Source organism: Fundulus heteroclitus, unplaced genomic scaffold (assembly GCF_011125445.2).
Source record: "Fundulus heteroclitus isolate FHET01 unplaced genomic scaffold, MU-UCD_Fhet_4.1 scaffold_44, whole genome shotgun sequence".
NCBI classification, from domain to species: Eukaryota; Metazoa; Chordata; class Actinopteri; order Cyprinodontiformes; family Fundulidae; genus Fundulus; species Fundulus heteroclitus.
This window is the reverse complement of record NW_023396857.1, coordinates 1,743,389-1,762,071: the sequence shown is the minus strand read 5'-3', so window position 1 is coordinate 1,762,071 and position 18,683 is coordinate 1,743,389. Positions and strand designations below refer to the sequence as shown.

At 44.0% G+C, this 18,683-nt stretch overlaps 1 protein-coding gene across 2 annotated transcripts in view; it reads left to right on the top strand.

The window, feature by feature from the left end:
- exoc3l2b (exocyst complex component 3-like 2b) overlaps nt 1-13,259 on the top strand; it is a 50,752-nt gene extending 37,493 nt beyond the window's left edge. For both annotated transcript variants that reach the window (XM_021309172.2, XM_012849867.3), the window contains exons 4-15: nt 2,435-2,694; nt 2,793-3,059; nt 3,220-3,338; nt 4,205-4,319; nt 4,496-4,606; nt 5,508-5,608; nt 8,032-8,148; nt 8,974-9,109; nt 10,095-10,217; nt 10,309-10,464; nt 10,819-10,940; nt 12,971-13,259. In XM_021309172.2, coding sequence (XP_021164847.2) covers nt 2,435-2,694; nt 2,793-3,059; nt 3,220-3,338; nt 4,205-4,319; nt 4,496-4,606; nt 5,508-5,608; nt 8,032-8,148; nt 8,974-9,109; nt 10,095-10,217; nt 10,309-10,464; nt 10,819-10,940; nt 12,971-13,259 — 1,916 coding nt within the window. The remainder of the gene's footprint in view (nt 1-2,434; nt 2,695-2,792; nt 3,060-3,219; nt 3,339-4,204; nt 4,320-4,495; nt 4,607-5,507; nt 5,609-8,031; nt 8,149-8,973; nt 9,110-10,094; nt 10,218-10,308; nt 10,465-10,818; nt 10,941-12,970) is intronic.
- Nucleotides 13,260-18,683: the final 5,424 nt, after the last annotated feature.

The following is an 18,683-nucleotide window of genomic DNA, read 5'->3' as shown; positions in this document are numbered from 1 at the left end:
TGAGGATGATGATGATGATGATGATGGATTGAGGAGGAGGGTGGAGGTGGGCGGGGCTAAATGCTTCCAGCTGGAACAGATTTCCTCCTCTGCCAGCAGAGGCTGAACAATGAGCGCTGTGTTTAACAGCTGACCGTGTAATGTAAGGAGTGTGTTATCCTTAACGTACATGCAGGCTGCTCTAGCTGTGTTTTACTCCAGTTTACATCTGGTTTGAAGAACAGCAAAGTGCTGAAGTACCACCATCCAGAGGTCCCACCCGTGTGTGAGCGTGTTTGGATCTTTGTGTGAACCCGTTGAGACCGGGTTGGTTCGGCATCAGGCGTGTTGAGACTAAGTGAGGACATTCAGGACCGACCTTCTCCTGTTTCCCAGTTCATTCCCGGTCCTTTACGGCTCAGTTTAGAGTCTGGCTGATGCAGCATTAATTCCCCCAAAACACTGCCAGGGTCCCGCCTTCACACAGAGAAATGTGTCTCTCCCCAACAATCTGATTAAAATCTAACGGTTGCTCTGAAACTGGGAGTTAGGAGTCGTTTTATATCAGCTTTTCTTTGTGCAGCAGCTGAGCACATGTATTCCTGACGTTACTGTTTAGGAACATTTTCCAACATCCAGAATAACAAGTAAGTGGAGGTTTAAGTGAGAAAGAACTCTTATACTTACATTGTTTGCAAATCTGAGTATCATCTGCGTCTGAATTGTGATGTTTCTAACAATAAAAGCCATAAAAAATGTAAAAATGATTTGTGTCTGACAATAAAACCTTGAGATGCTCCAACAGTCAGGGAGGATTTGAGCCACACCTGTGAAGGACCTTTAATGTCGGCACAATCATTCGGACTGGAGATCAAAACCCAAATTAAACACTTCCTAAAGGGTTTTGTCTCCAGAACGGCTTTAATGGATGTGATGCTTTTAGTTTTAAATCAAAGGCACAGCAGCAACGGTTACTGACAATCCACCTGGGAAGGATTTTAGGTCATATCCAGACACCTGAAGTTCATCATCCTGCAGAGAGAAATGTTCTGAGGAGAACATCTCAGCTGCTGCCAACCTTCAAGGAGTGAACATCCCAGAAGATTTAGCCCAGGGTCAGAGCGGGAAGCTCACAGAAATGACCAGAAACACAAGAGCTCCACCTCAGACTCTTCAGGCCTCAGTTAGCAGGTGCCAGTTACTGTTACGAGCATGTTGCTTGTTTATAAAATGTCCTAAATATGCAGATATTTGGAATGCAGGAAAGGATCTGGAAGAACCGCATCAGTCACTTGTTTTCTTATCTTTGGTTAAAAATAAACACAGAAGCTTCTGACTCAAGAACCAAGAACTGGCGAGAAAAGTTCAAAGCAGAGCGGTTCCGCTGGCATTGTTCTGTTATGGATAGATGCTCTTCCTCTGTGTGCACCTCTTCCTCTGTCCACTCTGAGGTGGAAGAACAGGACATCTGCAGTCGTCACATCCTCGCTTCCTCCCTCAGACACACCAAAGGCTTTTATTGTGAAAGGATCACCCTGGAGGAGCGCTGACGCAGCTGTTCCTGGCAGAGAAAGCTTCTTTTCCTGCCGCGCCGCCGCTGCTGATGTGATGATGATGATCAGCTGACTTCATCATGGCTGCTGCTGTCTTTCGGTCATCCTGATCCAATCAGCCGCCACGCCAGGCTGCGATGAGGCCATTGTGACGTAACCATCGTTCAGAAGCAGTCAGCCCTGCAGAGGCACATCAGCTTCACTTTCACGTCTTTGCATCACACAGTTATTAAAGCCAAACTAAACAGATTAAAGTACTTTTTGCTCCCAGGATCCAGAGCTTCATGAAATCTGTCCCAGAGTTCTGGAGGTCCATCTGGGTTCAGTTGGTACCGTCCTGTATTTCTGTTCCACGTATATTTTACTGCTTTTCAAACTGTTTCTGACTCTTTACTGACGAAAATGGCCAAAAACGTTCAACCTTCACTTAGGAATTAACAGATGAAATGACGGCCATCTTTGAATTCAAGATGGCTGCCATCTGTTGTCACTTCTGACACCATCATGTTCATCATCCGTGAAAACACACACCTCTGCAGGTTAAATGGATTGACACCCCAACTGGGATGTTTATGAGCTACATTTACTGAAATCTGGCGGCCATTTTGAAATCCAAAATGACAAAAAAATAAATGTTGTAGTCTGGTTTCTTCTTGATTTTTTTTAATCTGAAGCTGTTTTATATAAAATCTGGTGCTTTCTGAACATTTTCCGGACCTCACCTGGAAGGTCTAGTGGTGCTGCACACCCAGGTTAAATATTTTTAACTATAGTTGGATATTATTTGGTCAAAGGTAGACTCATGTTTGTCAAACTTCTGCAGATCTTCTCACCGATGATCTGCTGATCAAACAGTTTTATCTTAATGACAGCGACCTGAGCCCGTTCCTTCTCCTCCTCAGTCCTGGAAATCCTGCAGCTGGTGAAGAAGCGTGACCTTTTGCTGGCCGACACCCACATCCTGGAGCTGGAGCAGGAGTGTAACGAGTCCGCCGCCGGTGAGCCCGAGGACGCCACCAGCCCCAGCGTCAAAGATGGCGGCCGGAGGAAGGCGAAGGACGTGGAGCTGCTGTACGAGGAGCTGCAGAAGGAGCTGTGGGCCGTGGTCAGGGAGTCCCTGCGGTCTCCCACGGCCGGGCCCAATCTGGGCCTGGTGGTTCAGGTGAGGATGACGTGACATCCGCCAGAAAACAGAAAAACAGAACTACTCTGTAATATCTCAGATGTAAGCGAGGAAGAACCATGGCTTTTTGTCCCCAGGTTCTGCAGCAGGAGGAGGAAACTGATAAAAACTGGGCCCTCGGTGAGGCAGTGGCCCCCGGGGGCTCAAGGCCTCGCCGCCTGAAGCAGAGGTGGAAGGAGGCGGTGGAGGAGGCGGCCGACGGCTCGCTGCCTCAGACAGCCGAGTTCACGGCCGGAGAGCTGGACAAGTACCTGGACCGGCTCCGAGCCCGGATGGTGGAGGACCTGGGAGCCGCCAAGAGGAACGTGGTGTCCATTTATCCCGAGGAGTTCCAGGCCTTCCAGGTGAGATGGATAGCAGCCACTGAACTGGACTGTTCACATCCAGAATCGCAGATATTCACCCTTTCCACATAAACAGCAGTAGCAGTAGGACATTACGTTAAAGAAAGCAGAGAGGCCTTTCTGGTGGAGATTCATCACCCTGACCTTTGACCTGTACCAGGTGTATGTGGAGAGTTACCACCAGGCGGTCACCAGTCGCCTGAAGGCCATCACAGACAACCAGCTGGAGATCACTGACATCTACTCTCTGCTGGACTGGCTGCACAACATCTACAGCAGGTACGACCGGCCTGGCTTTCTATTTATAGAGCAGAAACCGTAGAGATGAATGCTTCAAACCAGACGGGCTCTCCTGACTGAAGGTCGTGCAGCAGGGAGGCCTCTAAACAACCAGACATGTACCTAACAGCTCTGTCCAAACATTTCTCCGCCAGCGATAATTAGCTGCAAACATTAGGATTTTGTCTCCTCAGGCTCAGCTAGAATGAGCAGAGGTTCAGGAAGGTTGACTGTGGGAGGAAACGTAGAGTCCAGCTCAGGAAAAACCTGTAAGAGCCTCTCAGACAGGAAGCGGCGGAGGCAGCGCACCACCTTCAGAGTCCTGATCGGGTTGCACCGTGCCGTAGCGGGGCGGTACTGTGCCGTGCTGATCAGTCTGCAGAGCACAATGCAGCACTAAGAGGCCCTTCCTGCTCCTAACTATGCTGTTAATTTAAAATGTGAGGGTGGGTGGGGGGGGGGGGGCAGTCAGGCATTGACTCTGAGCGTGCAACATGAAGAAATCATGCAGAAGATCCAGGCTGCTGTTTCTGCATCAATCACTGTGAACTGATCACACCACGAAAGTTTGTTTAGATGAGTTTTTTCCACTCTCTGACATCAGCTTGGAAGTCGTTGTCGTTCCCACGCCCTGGTCCTCAGGGTCCGCTGTCTGGCATGTTTTAGGTGCTTTCAGGGCTGGGACATGACTGATTGCATTAAATCACAACTTCATGCAGCTGTCAGAGAACCCAAACAGATGTTTGCATGCCTGGGATAATGCCATCTCTCAGATGAAGTCTGCAGGTATTTGCCGGCAGACCTCCGCATTTTACCAAACTTGAGCGGTAGTGAAATTAAAGTTGAGTCGCGTGGATGTTTTTCAGAGACGTTCTCGGGACGGTGTGCATCACGAGTCCGTTCAGCCGCTCTCTGCTGAGCCCGCTGCTGCCGTCAGAGACCGTGGACAGACTGGAGCTGGACTGCCTCAACTCCGTCCGGGTGAGACACTCCTTCTACACCAGCCGGAGAACTTCATGTCGGCTCACACAAACAGATTAACTTCAAACTAATAACCACCGTGTGATGAGTCACAGACCTCTGAAAATGTTCATGAATGGATGACACAAATAAAAAGTTAGATGCGATGATTTAATAGCCGGCGTGTCCCTGTGCAGGCTAAGGTGACCACTGAGCTCAGTCAGGTTCTGGAGGAGGAGGAGAAGAGGTGGATGGAGACGCTGCATGTGGAGGAATACCAGATCACGCTGGCCAAAACCGTCATCCAGGTAACCTCACTCTGCAGAGAGTCTTTCCACGGGTACGGCACATGGGACACAGTTTCCTGTCTGATTAAATTAACAAAGTAGACTGAAATCAGAGAGAAATATTACGCAAAAGTTGATTGTGAAGAATTTTCTACACTGATTGTTTTCTGAGTCCGTCCTTCAGCTGCAGCCAAAGTCAACATCAAGCACTTCCTGACTCTCTCTCTCTCTCTCTCTCTCTCTCTCTCTCTCTCTCTCTCTCTCTCTCTCTCTCTCTCTCTCTCTCTCTCTCTCTCTCTCTCTCTCTCTCTCTCTTACACACACATTCTTGCAAACACTTACTTGACTTCAATTCATTCTCAACCCTATCTGTGGTTTTATCCTAATCCTACTCTGTGAACCTGACTCTTACCAGTACATACTTAAGCCTAACCTAAAATAAATTGACACCTTAGTCCTAAACCTAACCTGCCCCCCCCAACATTACATTAAAGTCCTCACTTTGGTGGTAAGATGAGAAGAATATATTCTCACTCAGCTGCTGCAGGTACAAAAACAAACACACACCACCACCACCATGTCTCTGCTTCCCTCTTGTGGCTAAAGCAATTGTGGCAACCAAAAGTAGTTCAAACTATTGGCTAGAGGCCAGGAGAAGAGGTTTTATTCTGTTTCCATTAGTTCACCAGAAAATCCAAATGCCAAAAAAAACAGGAAAGTTTGTGACTTATCAGCTATAATTAATGTAAAGGTGTTGATGATCCTAAATAGATTCTATCTTTCTCAATCTTCAAGTGCAGCCGGGCCAGGGACTCTTTATTGCATTTAACCTTTGGTTTAACTTTTATTGCCCCAGTCTCATAGCAGCATCGTTTAAATAAAGCTGCCACCATGGTAACTGTGTCTGCCGCTGTCTTCTCAGAGGCTGCAGGTTGATCTGGACCGGTCGGCCTCCATCAACAGAAGTCTGGGCTCCAGGGTGGCTCAGTGCAGCCTGAACGGACTGGCTGACTTCCTGTACAGGTACGCCGAGTCCAGAAATCACACTCTCCAAAAACGCTCCCTTAAAGTTAACGAGCTTTATAAAATAATTCAAACCATGTGACTACATCCTGTGGTGTATTCACCCCTTTATAGATTTCCTCTGATTTAGCTTTGTTGTCACACTTAAATGTTAATAATGGATAAAGATAACCTGATTAAATGCAATGCAGTTTTCAAAGGATTATTTCATGCATTAAGGGAGAACAAAATCCAAACCATCCTGTCCTTCTGGGAAGAAAAAGTATGTACCCCATCCCCCAAATCAAGAGTTTGTGATCATTAGCAATGAGTCTTTAATATCACCATGAAAAAATTACGGTTCGGCACTGATGGCTGGACATTCTCCTGCAGGACGTTCTTGTAGACATCAGTTATTATCAGCCTAACCATGTTTGATGATCTGAATGTTCTGGTTCTGAAATAACGTCTTAGGTCAGATGTGACATAAGGTCCACTTCTCTCAGCAGCCCACAGAATATTCTCCTATGAGTTCTCCAAGCGTGGGTCATGAATATGTTTTTTATTTTTAGAAATTGAGATGGGCCTCTGTGTTCTTTTGGGTTAGCAGTGGTTCTAGGCTTGGAACTCTCCCATGGAGACTGTTTCCCTCTTTCTTGTTGTTGTTTCATGATCTCTGACCTTAACTGGGGCAGTGAGGCCTGCAGAGCTGTAGATGTTGTTCTGGGTTCTTCTGGGACTTCCTTGATGAGCTGTTGATGAGTTTATGTAGTGATTTTTACAAGCCAAACCCAGCACTTCATTATTATCTAGCCTGCAACTATGTTATTTGTCAGGTTCAAACACCTAAAACATTCATTAACAACACAAGAAGGAGAGACAACAATGAGGTTAGTTTTCATAAATCTTGCAAGGAGAGGAGCTGAGATGCTTAACACAGATCTCCAAACTCGCTCTGAAGACACTCTGTCCCCTCCTTGCTTTTATTAGGGAAACCCTGGTTACATTTGTCAAGCTAAGGGGAAGGGATAAGCAAAACACTCTGTGACCTTAGAAACACAGAGATAATACTAAGCAGTTCACACAGTACATTTATACATTGGCACTCCAGATGGCTGAATACAGTTCATAACAGTTTCAGACATATTTAGAAAAACACTTATTACCGTCACAACATATTTCTCTGCTTCCTGCAGGCTTTCTGCAACGATAAGAGAGAGAGAGAGTAAATCAATACACATACATAGTAAAATAAAATAGTAACCACTGGTCTATATATTCCAGCAAATATATGATTAACACAATAACCTAATGAACAATAAACTAAAGTAATGAGAGATCGGGCAAATAGAATACACTTTAATAAAACCTTAAAACTTCTTAGTAGTAAAGCGTATACACGTAATAAATGCAATGAACTTAGTAGATAATAGTAAAATAGTAAGATAGAAAATAGTAAAAATAGTAAATAGTAAAAATAATTATATCATTATTTAACCTCTCTGATGGATGAATGACCTCAAAAAGCAGCAAATAGTCTAGAAAGGTTTGGAAACAGAAGAAGGACAGAGTCATTGTCATCTATGAGTCAGGAATGGTTACAAAGCCATTTCTAAGGCTTTGGGACTCCAGAGAACTACAGTAACACTTTGTTTCACAATTTGCACCATTTATGGGACACAGAAATTCAACAGGGGGCGTTATCATGCAGGACAGACAACTGCCACCAGAGATTACAGCTCCAGTGAAGGTCTGGGCCTGTCAAACAACAGCACCGGAGCTGTGTGTCAAAGTAAAATCCACATGGATGTTGGTTCCAAGAGTTCCCAGTAGAACTTTGTCCAAAGCATCATACTGCACCGGTTGGACTCACCTTCCTCACATATTGCATCCTGAATTTCTAAAGCAAGAGATGCACATGACAACAGGATCTACCACAGCAGACCTTTCTGGATGTCCTTGGTAGCAGGTCTGGGTCATGGATAATGGCCAGCTGAACATTCGGGCTGGTCTACAGCAACACAGACCCAAACACAAGAATCTGTCTGTTCTGGGACCGCTCTGTCAGAACCAACAGGAACCTTTTCAGCATCTCTAGATCTACTGTTGGATCAGACAACCAGCTACACCAGCCTTTATGTGTTCTTTGGTCATCCATGACCCTCCCTTTGGTTCTACAGTATTTCTGGCTCCGACCCAGCTGTCTCACACTCAAAGGTTTAATCATCAATGATCATAATATTATGACCAATCACTGTGTTAATAGAAACAACTTTAAAATATTTTTTCAATATTACTGAAACAACCTGTAAATGGTCATATTACACATCCTTGTGGTACTCCATTTGTATTTGTTGTGCAGCATCTTGTAGGTTTCAAACAATCTTAAAGACTAAGATGGAGGCTTTAATATTAATCTGAAATGTTGGGCTGTTCTGTCTCAGCTTCCAGCGTAAAGTGGAGATGTTCCATGAAGGGATGCAGAACGGCATGTTTGGAGACAACGACGACGGATACGTGTCCAAAACCATCGCCATGGTCAACTGCTGCCCTCCTTTCAGGTAAAAATGAATCACCAATGAATCCCACTTAACGCCTCCTGATTCAATGTGTGGTTCAGACACAGCTGGACATTCATCCCATGTTTTTGATTAACAGATTATTGTTTTTTTAGTAGCAGGGATCTGTAAAGAGAAGTTGAATATATGAGTTTTTATGTGAGCATGTAATGGAGCTTGGCTGCATCTGCTTTGAAACATCTGGGTTCCCATCACATTTCTTGGACTCTGGAGGTGTCCAACTTTCAGAGATGTTGAGGAACCTTACTTTTACATTTAGTGAGATGTGAATTTTTCTAAAACTGTTATTTCTTAGAAACATTGAAACAAGCCTGTTTGACATCTGGAATAATCGGCTGTTATGAATTACTGTTTAACTGACGTTGTTGTGAAACAGGTTTTTGAAACAAAGAATTTAAATGAGCTCCTCAGGCTTTGAGGGCAGCTGTCCAATGTTTGGGCAGAGTCTGAGAAAAAGAAAACTTTCCTCTGGACTTAATCACTGAAACAGCTCAACAACAATGAACATAGTTTTGTTCCTCAGAACAGGACTTCAGGTCCTCCTGGGTTCTCACGGTGGAAGATCCTGTGATTCTGGTCGGTAAACTGGGAGTTAATGGAACCCCTGAGGCCCCGGTTTGCTGTTAAAATGATTCAGCTTCAGTTTCTCTTAGTGTTTAGTTATGATGTAAATACTCCCTGACCACCAGCCGTGTTTGTTACTGTAATATTAGACATCGCTGTGTTTGTGTAACTCCATTTAGGAGAACTACTGGGAATAAAAAGTCCAAGTAGTGTAACTCCTTCTCTCTCTCTCTGTGTGCACAGAGGCTTTGTGCAGCGGTGTGCTCAGTGTGACCCGTCAGTCAGCGAGGACTCCCTGCGGCGAGCCAACAAGTCTTTGGATCACATCGCTCAGCAAGGCGTCAGAGTTCTGTCTGAGCGACTCTACCTGCACATCAGGGTACTACGCACACTTCCATTCATTTCCTATTGCTTTCTATGCCCTGACCCTGAACCTGAACTCAATTCACACCTTAGCCCTAAACCTAAGCATTAGTCCAGTTTGCTATGTGTGGACTTTACAAAATGTCCTCACAGTGCACATTGTCCACACAACGTTGGTCTACTGTCAAGTTTTGGTCCACACAACGATATACAAACAAGTACACACACACACACACACACACACACACACATTATGTCTCTTTAGCTTTACAAGGTCTTTGCATTGACTTCTTTTAATTTTTATCATTACTTTTAATGACTTAAGCCTAAACTCAATTCACACCTTAGTCCTAGGCCTAATGCCTAACCATAAACTTTATGCTTTGAGCCTATAAGGAGCAGTAGGTCCCCACAACGTAGTATATGGTAGAAAAATGGGTGAGAACACAAGCACTTTAGATGCATTAAAGTTTGCAGAAACTCAAATGTTTCTGAGGTGTTATCATTTGCAGAAACACTCACCGAAAGAGCTGTGAACAATTAAAGTAGGGAATGTCCTGCTGTTTACGTTTAGAGCTTTTTATCTCTCCCAGTGTCTGAGATCAGTTGGATTTAATTTATCTCTCATGCTCTGCATGTTCATTTTCTTGGCTGATCACAGGTAATGAGTCTCATCCACCTTCAGCATCTCTACTTCTGTACTTCTGGAGAACACTGATTCTCTCAAAGGTCAAATATCTGCAGTGAGGATGATGATGATGATGAGTTAAATCTGTGTTGAACAGCCCTTCACCTAAACTCAGCGCTACACAGTTGTATCTGAGTCTAATAATAATAATAATAATAACGAGAGCAGACGCTGTAAACGCACTCGTACACACCCTATACTGCCAGGTCCAGGCACCAATACCCCAGAGGGGCATCCAGCCCCCAGAACTCCCGGGTCTTTTTGTATTTTACCACTGCAGGATGATGAAGAACTTTGTGTTTTTTTGCTGCAGTTGTTCTTTGAGCGTCTGGTGAAGAGAAAGTGGCTGACCAACACCGAGCCTTATGAGCAGATCGAAGCTCTCATCAAAGAAGACTTTAAGAAGTATCGCAGGATGGACAATCCTCCTTATCAGGTATGATAAGGTGCAGTTACAGCGCCACCTGCAGGTTGAGCTTCCGATCTGCATAGCGTCATTCCTGTACGTTTGTGTGTTTGTCCCTCAGCTGCTGGTGGCTGAGGTCCACCGCCGGGTGGTGATAGAGTATCTCCGCTCAGTCATGAGGGGCCGGATCATCTGCACCTCCATGAAGATGCGGAAGAGGATGGCGGGACGACTCCGAGACGAAGGCAAACAGATCAAAGTGCTCTTCAAAGACCTGGTGAGTGCTGAAGAAGGATGTGAGGGAGTTTGTGTCCTTGATACCCCAGAGAAACAAAGGTGCAGTCGTCTTCTGCTCAAGGGAAGAAACAAAGAATCTTTTCACAGGACAATTAACAGAAAATCTGAACTACAGCACCATCTAGTGGGTAAAATCTGATTCAATCAAAGGTTTAAAGCTAAAAAACAAAGTGAGATCTCTGCAGCTGCTCAGTGAACCGTGTCTCTCTCAAAACTAATAAAAAAAAACAAGTTTAGATTTTATGATTTCCACACTGAGTCTCCTAATAAGTTTCTTGGAGCTTCTTCCGTTCATCTCCTGTCTTCCTCACCTCATGTCTTCTTCATGTGTCAGGAGTCTCCGTCCAGCTGGTTGGACAGCGCTCTGTCTCACATCTCAGAGATCATCCAGCTGGAGGACGTCCCATCCATCCAGATGGAGGTGGGAATTCTGGTCAGGGAGTTTCCAGATGTCAGGTACGTTATATCTTTATGTCGGTGGCAGTGGGAGAACCTGTGCAAAATGTTGCTTTGATTTAACGTCATAACGGCAGCATTTGTTCCACGAAGGAAAACGAGCCTTTCAGTCAGCATGATGTTCATATCCATCCACCTCAGCGCTGTTGTCTACAACACAGTCCAGAGCTCAGCGGTCCATGAGGAGACCCAGGTGGTAAATGGTCCAGTTCTGGCTGGACACCGGTCTTTATGAGTGCAACACTACCAGCTCATCGTACCATAAACTCTCCAACATTTATTTCTGGGACCCGGTCGGAACTGCAGGCAGGCCAGTCTAGCAGCGGTACCCTCCTCTTAACCAGGAATGGGGAATTTTTTTCAGTTGACTTGGTGAAAAAATACATGAACGTCCTTTAAAAGATGTTGTTTGACGGCAGCAGATAGTCCTGGGAACACGTCCAGGATGGAAAACTAAGCCATCTCTCTCCCTGTTACATACCCCAGCTCCTTCTGGAGGGTCTAGTCCCAGGTGATGCTGGACATATAGTTCCTCCAGTGCGTGCGGTATCTGTCCTGGGTCACCTTCTAGTAGGATGTGCCTAGAAACCCTCCAAATGAAGAAGTCCTGATCAGAATACCCAGACAGGACCTGGTCTTGGAGGGGTTTTAGCTCTCCAATGAGACTGTGGTGTCTGGGCCTTTGGCCCCTGGTTTGGTCTCCCACAGCAAACACGGATAGAAATCCTCTTAACTTGGATTAAGCAATCCCTCATACCGAGCATGCATGAAGCGACAGTGGAGAGGAAAACTCCCCTTTAACAGGGAGGAGAACCTCCAGCAGAACCAGAACCAGGCTCAGTGTGAACGCTCATCTGCCTCCACCCACTGGGGCTTAGAGAAGACAGAGCAGAGACACAGAAAGCTCAGAAGCTCACATTGACCCAGGAGTACTTTCTATGTTAGAGAAGACAGAGCAGAGACACAGAAAGCACAGAAGCTCACATTGACCCAGGAGTACTTTCTATGGTAGAGAAGACAGAGCAGAGACACAGAAAGCTCAGAAGCTCACATTGACCCAGGAGTACTTTCTATGTTAGAGAAGACAGAGCAGAGACACAGAAAGCACAGAAGCTCACATTGACCCAGGAGTACTTTCTATGGTAGAGAAGACAGAGCAGAGACACAGAAAGCTCAGAAGCTCACATTGACCCAGGAGTACTTTCTATGTTAGAGAAGACAGAGCAGAGACACAGAAAGCACAGAAGCTCACATTGACCCAGGAGTACTTTCTATGTTAGATGGTAATAGAGGATGAGCTGCATCCCCTGATGATGTCACAGCTAACAGAACGCCAGACCAGGTGTACCTTCTATGAAGAGAAAAATGACAGAGAGCAAAAAGTTAAAAGCTGAAATAACAACAAACAATGCAGACTGGAGAGCAGTAGGAGAACTCAGCAGAGTGAGATAAATAGACCCTGATGTCCTCCAGCAGCCTAAGCCTATAGCAGCATAACTATAGAGGTAGCTCAGGGTAACATGAGCCACTCTGACTAGAAGCTTTGTCACAAAGGAAAGTTTTAAGATTAGTCTTAAAATTACTATTCCACATCCAGCTCGCTACGGTGGCGTAGGAGACAGAGTCGCTTTAATACCCCACAGCAGCATTAAAGCTTTATTTATGCTTCTATAGAAACCAATCAGGATTCAAGCAGCTGGAAGAGAGACACCTTTAACTTCTCCTGTCCCAACTCTTCCTGGACTGTGTTGCAGCCTGAAATGCAGTGGATGGATATTAACCGCAGAAACGGCTCTAATGAGAAAAAAACAAGGAATATCTCAGTGTCATATTAATCAGCTTCTTGTTAAGATTTCATACAGCTCTGAGGAATATTCAAGCTTCATGTTAGGAAAGGAAGAACATGTTTGGTCATGTGTGTTAACCTGACGTTTTACAGCAGAAACAAAGTAAAACCTGAGGAACATGAGATGTCATCTCTTCTCTGTTCCTCCTCCATGAAACATCTCCTCTTCCCTCTCTCCGTTCAGGAAGAAGCACGTGTCGGCCATCTTGAACATCCGCGGGATGACTCGGCAGGCGGAGCGTCAGGAGATCCTCAACATCGTTAAAGACATCGAGAGCTGCGACGTCGGTCCGAGTCCTCTGTCCCGGGACCGGGCCCTGTTCGCCGAGGTTCCGGTCACCTCCGAGGTCCACTGTCTGAACGTGGGTCTGAGCCGGATCGCCCTCACCGCCTCGTCCTGCGTCAGCGCGCTCAGACCCCGGCGACGCAAGACCAGAACGCCCGTTCAGGAAAACCCGGAGGACGTTCTGTAAATGGTTCTGGATTCAGATCCAGCAGAACTGTTTGACTTTTCCTATTAAACCGCCTCCGTTCTGTTGCTTCACGCGGTCTCAACCAGAACCCCGACCTCCTGGAATCAAAGTAGCTCCCATCGTGATTGGACCCTGGTTCTGTTCTGGTTCTGACAGACATGAAAACAGAGGCTGTGTTTTGTTTTAGCAGTTCAGAGTTTGGACGGGTTTACTTTGGATTGTTCTGAATGTTGCTGGACCTTTCTTCATCTCCAGCTTGTTTATGGAGACTTCCTGCGTTCCCAAACTCCTCCGAAGTTCTACGGGCCCAACAGTCACTGCGGTGACAGAACCCGGGTCGAAAAGTCCTCATTGATGATGATGAAAGGATGAAGAACGTGGACAAATCATGTGACCATACCGAGACCTCAGACGGACCGAACCTGACTTGGTTCTGGTTAAGGATAAAAGACGAATCTGATGATCATGTTTGTGTATAAACTGGAAGCCAGTTATCGGTTCTGGTTTGAGGTTCTGGTTTGAACTGTGAACCAGAACAAGGCCCCTGATCTGGGCTCAGATTGGCTCCGTTTTCCAGCAGAACCTCTGGACTGAAACTGAAAAGCAGCACTTTATCTGGGATCAGAAAACAGAGAACCGTCCTCTGTGGGCCCCTCATGGCACCAGAACAGAATTTAAAGGTTCTGCCCGGATCAGGATGTCTAGCGGAGGCTTAGAACCTCTAATCTGGGTTTCTGATGCACGGAGTCAGGATTCGCTTCCGTACTTCCGGTAAAACTGACCGGGTCGATGTCACAGAACCTGGCGTCGGACAGAATCACCTTAAAGAAACGTTCACGTTGATTTTACCAGAACAATCTGGGTCCAGTTAAATGATGTGATTTCGGCAGAACCTCTTGAATCCTGCTTATGGCTTGGAAACGAAGATAAAGGGAAAACAAAAGAATTAGCTCCACTTCCAGCCCAGCTGACCAAAACGGCTCGATTGAGGCTTTCATCTTTACATCATCACTACAGGGAAATATTAACAAAACAATTCAGAATAAATAAACGGTTTTCTTTGACATGATGGAGAAAAATGAGGAGAATTGGAGTTAAAAGGCGAAGGGTTGGATGGACCCTCGAGACCCCGCAGGGAAAGGTTCTTCGTGTTGCTTTTACTAATAATCTAATATAAAAAGGTTTAGATGGTTCATCTACAGCTGCAGCCTGTTGGTTCAGTTTACTGCCAAACAGGGAAATCTGAGAGCCAGAGGAGCAGCAGGGAGGAAAACGTCCCAAATCAGGCCACCAAGAGAGAAGAGAAAGAAAGGCGAGGGAGAGGAAATTCAGGCTTATTTGAGGAAAATGAGGTGAGCAGCGCTGCATGTAGAGTCGTCTCAGACTTTGTTTTACATCACAGGTCAATGACTGCCAGTCGCTGGTCTTAATTTCATCCTCAGTGAGCCTGCAGGGAATATTTAGGACCAGTTACCATAAAACCTGACTACAACAGACCCTAACAACGCCGTGCCAACGTCAGATCAGCTGGCATCATTTTACAGAGGGCTAGAAATCTGGGTCAATACGAACCAGGAAGTAAATGCTCCAACCTTTGCTGTAACGGCAGGAAACGTGCCCATATATGGACGCTATATGTGCTTTACACAGGCAAGGCAAATTTATTTCTAAAGCACATTTCAGTACAAAGACAACGCAAAGTGCTTTACATGATTAAAATATAGGAATATAAAACAAAATTAAAGCAAGTTGGAATAAAATGTAGAAACAAAATAAAACATGGAAAAATAGAAACTAAAAGCAAACATTAAAAACAGTTGGACTACAAAGTTGAACTAATGATGTTTCGAGCCGTCCGAGGTTCAGCTCCTGACCTCAGTCCTTTGTTGCATGTATCCCCAAACACGTTTTGCCCCTTTCCTCTGAGATAACTCCGAATAAAGAACGTCAGCGGCACAAAATACTCCAGTATTAAGCCAATAAGGAATGACTGAATGAGGCCGTGTGTAATTACCATAACATCTCCCTCTTTTTGTCTAATTATCATACCCACAGTTGGCTTTTCCTAAAGAATAAATAGAAAAACAACTTTTTCTTTTGTTCAAATAAAGGCTGAAAAATGACTTTACTCTCAATGTGATATGAGCCTCCAGATCGCATTTCACTGACGTTTGTCCATCATATACAATCAGTGAAGAGAATCTAACCAATCAGAGAAGAGAAACAGATCACTGAGCTCATTATCATTGTCCCCACATCCTATCCAGCAAATTTAATCCCATTCTGCTTTTGGCTTAGTTTTTATCTCCTTTTCATCTTTTTATATTCACAAAATTAATTTGTTGGGAAAAAAAACCTGATTTACGAAATAACATCATAATCCAGACGTCTTCAGTATTATTTCTTACTGATAATGAAATGTAATTAATGTTAGCTCCTCTGCTGGTGGCCCTGAGTTTTGTCCCTTCCCCTGCGCCGTAGTTTCAGAGTTAAACAGAGTTTGGTTGATTATACCAGACTTTTGGTATTGGAGTTCTCCTGAAGCACACGAGGAAAGAAAATGAAAAGTTGAATAGAACCAAAGGTACTTGACGTTGAGTTTCTGTATTTAAAGCATCGGTTCTGGTGTTGAAGCTTCTGGGTGCGACGATGAGTTTATGATGTATACTTTTATTCTTTCAGCTGTTTGATTGGTGATATAATTTCAGTTTTCCTGCAAATCTTCTGCTGCTAACTTCAGTTTAGATGCAGAGAAATGACAATAAATGGAAATCTAACATCTGATATTTAAATAATTTAGGAGATTTTCATGTTTTCATTCCAGATCTCAAAGGTTATATTCAAAGTTTTGTGTTTTGGAAACTGAGCATCAAGAAAGGTTGAACAGCTTCATCGACATTTCTGTTCTGCTGTTAAATTTGTTTTGAATGTGGAGATTTGGGATAAATCCAGAAAAGAGATTAACAAAACAATAAAATCTGATTAAATCATTGTGTTTTTTTCTGTTATGCAATTAATGTAATTAATTTATGGAATTGATGCAGTGCTGTTACCTCTGTGCCGTTAAATGCTTCAAAGTTATTTAATGTTTAATAACTCTCGGTCTGTTCGATATTGTCTGGTTAATCAGCCCAAACAGCTGATATCAGGACAATAGTTGAGAGGAATAATTCAATCACTGACGATCTTTTAACAGCAAGCTCTGCACATATATAGAATAAAGGAGTGACAATTTCTCTTCAAGTTCAAGAATTTATTAACAGAAATAAAATGAAAATCCAGAGAAAATCACTATAGAATGCTGTTTATCTGAATTAACACTATATTTCAATTAACAAATCCTCTCTCCTAGGCTTAACTAAAACTAATAAGCAACATTAAGATAAAAAGAAGCTAAGCTAAGGAACTATGTACACACAAAAGAAACAAAAGACAAAGAACAAAATGTTTGATCATCTTCACCAGAATAAAATGTGAATCCTGGTTCACTGCAGATCTGAGTTAAAGAACCAAAGTTCATCTTACAGAAAGTTGAATTGAGGTTAAATTAGCTTTACTAATTCAGAACAACATTTGGTGTTTCAACCCATTCACAATGCAAATCCTGAGTTAAACATTATTTGTTAAAATAACATTTTAAAGAATGATTTGCAACAAAAAAAATCAACAACCTTTGTGGGAACACTTGATTTTTAATTAATGTAATTATTTTTACAGAAATAATTAGTATTTGAATTGCCAACATAAGCAGGAGGAGGGCGCTGGAGATGTCAGCCTGTCAGAAAACGGACTGAACTCAGAGCGTCGCTCTGATGCTGTCGCCATCGCAGACAGCAAGAAGAGAGGTCGATATGAAACTGGAGGAACTGTGAGGGAAAGTTACACAAGGATAAAGGGGAGTTTTCCTCTCCACTGTCGCTTCATGCATGCTCAGTATGAGGGATTGCTGCAAAGCCATCAACAATGCAGACGACTGTCCACTGTGGCTCTACGCTCTTTCAGGAGGAGTGAATGCTGCTTGGAGAGACTTGATGCAACCTGCTGGGTTTCCTTAGAGAGGAAACTTTCTCACCAACCTGGAGGATCTGATTTACTCCATGACTTTAATTTAGGCTCCTGGGTTCGAATCCCTGTTGCATCAGAAGAGGTAATCTCTGAACGATTCGATAAGATCTTCTTTGTAAAGAGCTTTGAGATGACATGTTGTGAATTGCTCTACATAAATAAACTGAATTGAACTGAAACTAATTTTAAGGTGACCACATTTAAAATTTGTCTCTTCAAGGACTGTGTTTGGAGTTATTAATTTTTTTTTACCGGCAATAATCAATAATCTGGTATATCCCGATTTTAAACTATTAATCCAATGACAGCATCTCTGTACTGAACTGCAATGATAAAGACGTCTGGTGCATGCAGTAAGATAAAGAATACATTATTCGGGATCTAACACTATTCATCCAGAAGAGGGCGCTCACATGTGGTTTCACTGCACCATGTTAATTTATAAAAATACCATCTAAAGCTCTCCACACCAAAGCAATGCAGGAACGGTTGCTAATATTCACACACAGGAAGTTAGACACCAGCATGCTGACTGAGACAAGTGTGGGAAGAACGTCCATGTGGTCTATGGTGCCGGCGCAGAAGAAGTACGGCTAGCCAGAAGGGTCACAAATCATGCGGTGTGGAAACTCCACATTTTCTACCAGGCTGCTAAGTGCAGCAGTAAGTGTTGCATCTTTCCTCAGAATCTATTTATGTCCATTTTTACAGCCAGCTTCTGCATTTGAGTTTCTATTAATCTTAGAGATCTTCTGCAGAGTATAGGGAAAGATCATGTCGCTACCCTGCTCTATTTAAGCATCGGTTGGTTCACTGGTTCATTGGACAAAAGCACAATATAGAAAATGTTGAATGTAAGTCCAAGAAAGAGAGAGAGAGAGAAGAGGAAAAATATGAACTATACAGAAATACACAAAATGTAGAAAACGGAGCATTTCAGAGCTCCTTAAAAGAGCCACAGCAGACACACAGTTTGGACACATTGAACAGGATGTGAAAGCTCTTGATGGACAGTGGTAGGAGTCACATTGAGGGACGGATGAGATGGACTCTACGTACCCTGCAGCTGCCCCAAGACACCGGCTCTACAGAGATCTAGTCTAACTAGAAGTCTGCAGGTAAGAGCCTAAAAGGCAGCGCTGGTGTTTAAATGATTGTGTCGTCAGCATACAGGTGTATCTTAGCTGGATGTAGTTTTACCTCTAACATTTCTGTTTTCTCTCTGCCGGTGTCCTCTTTAGATTAGATTAGATTAGATTAGATTAGATTAGATTAGATTAGATTAGATTAGATTACGGTGCAGGATCTCCTCAAAATCGGTCTGTGGCTCAGAGAAATGACCAAACAAGTCAAGAACGC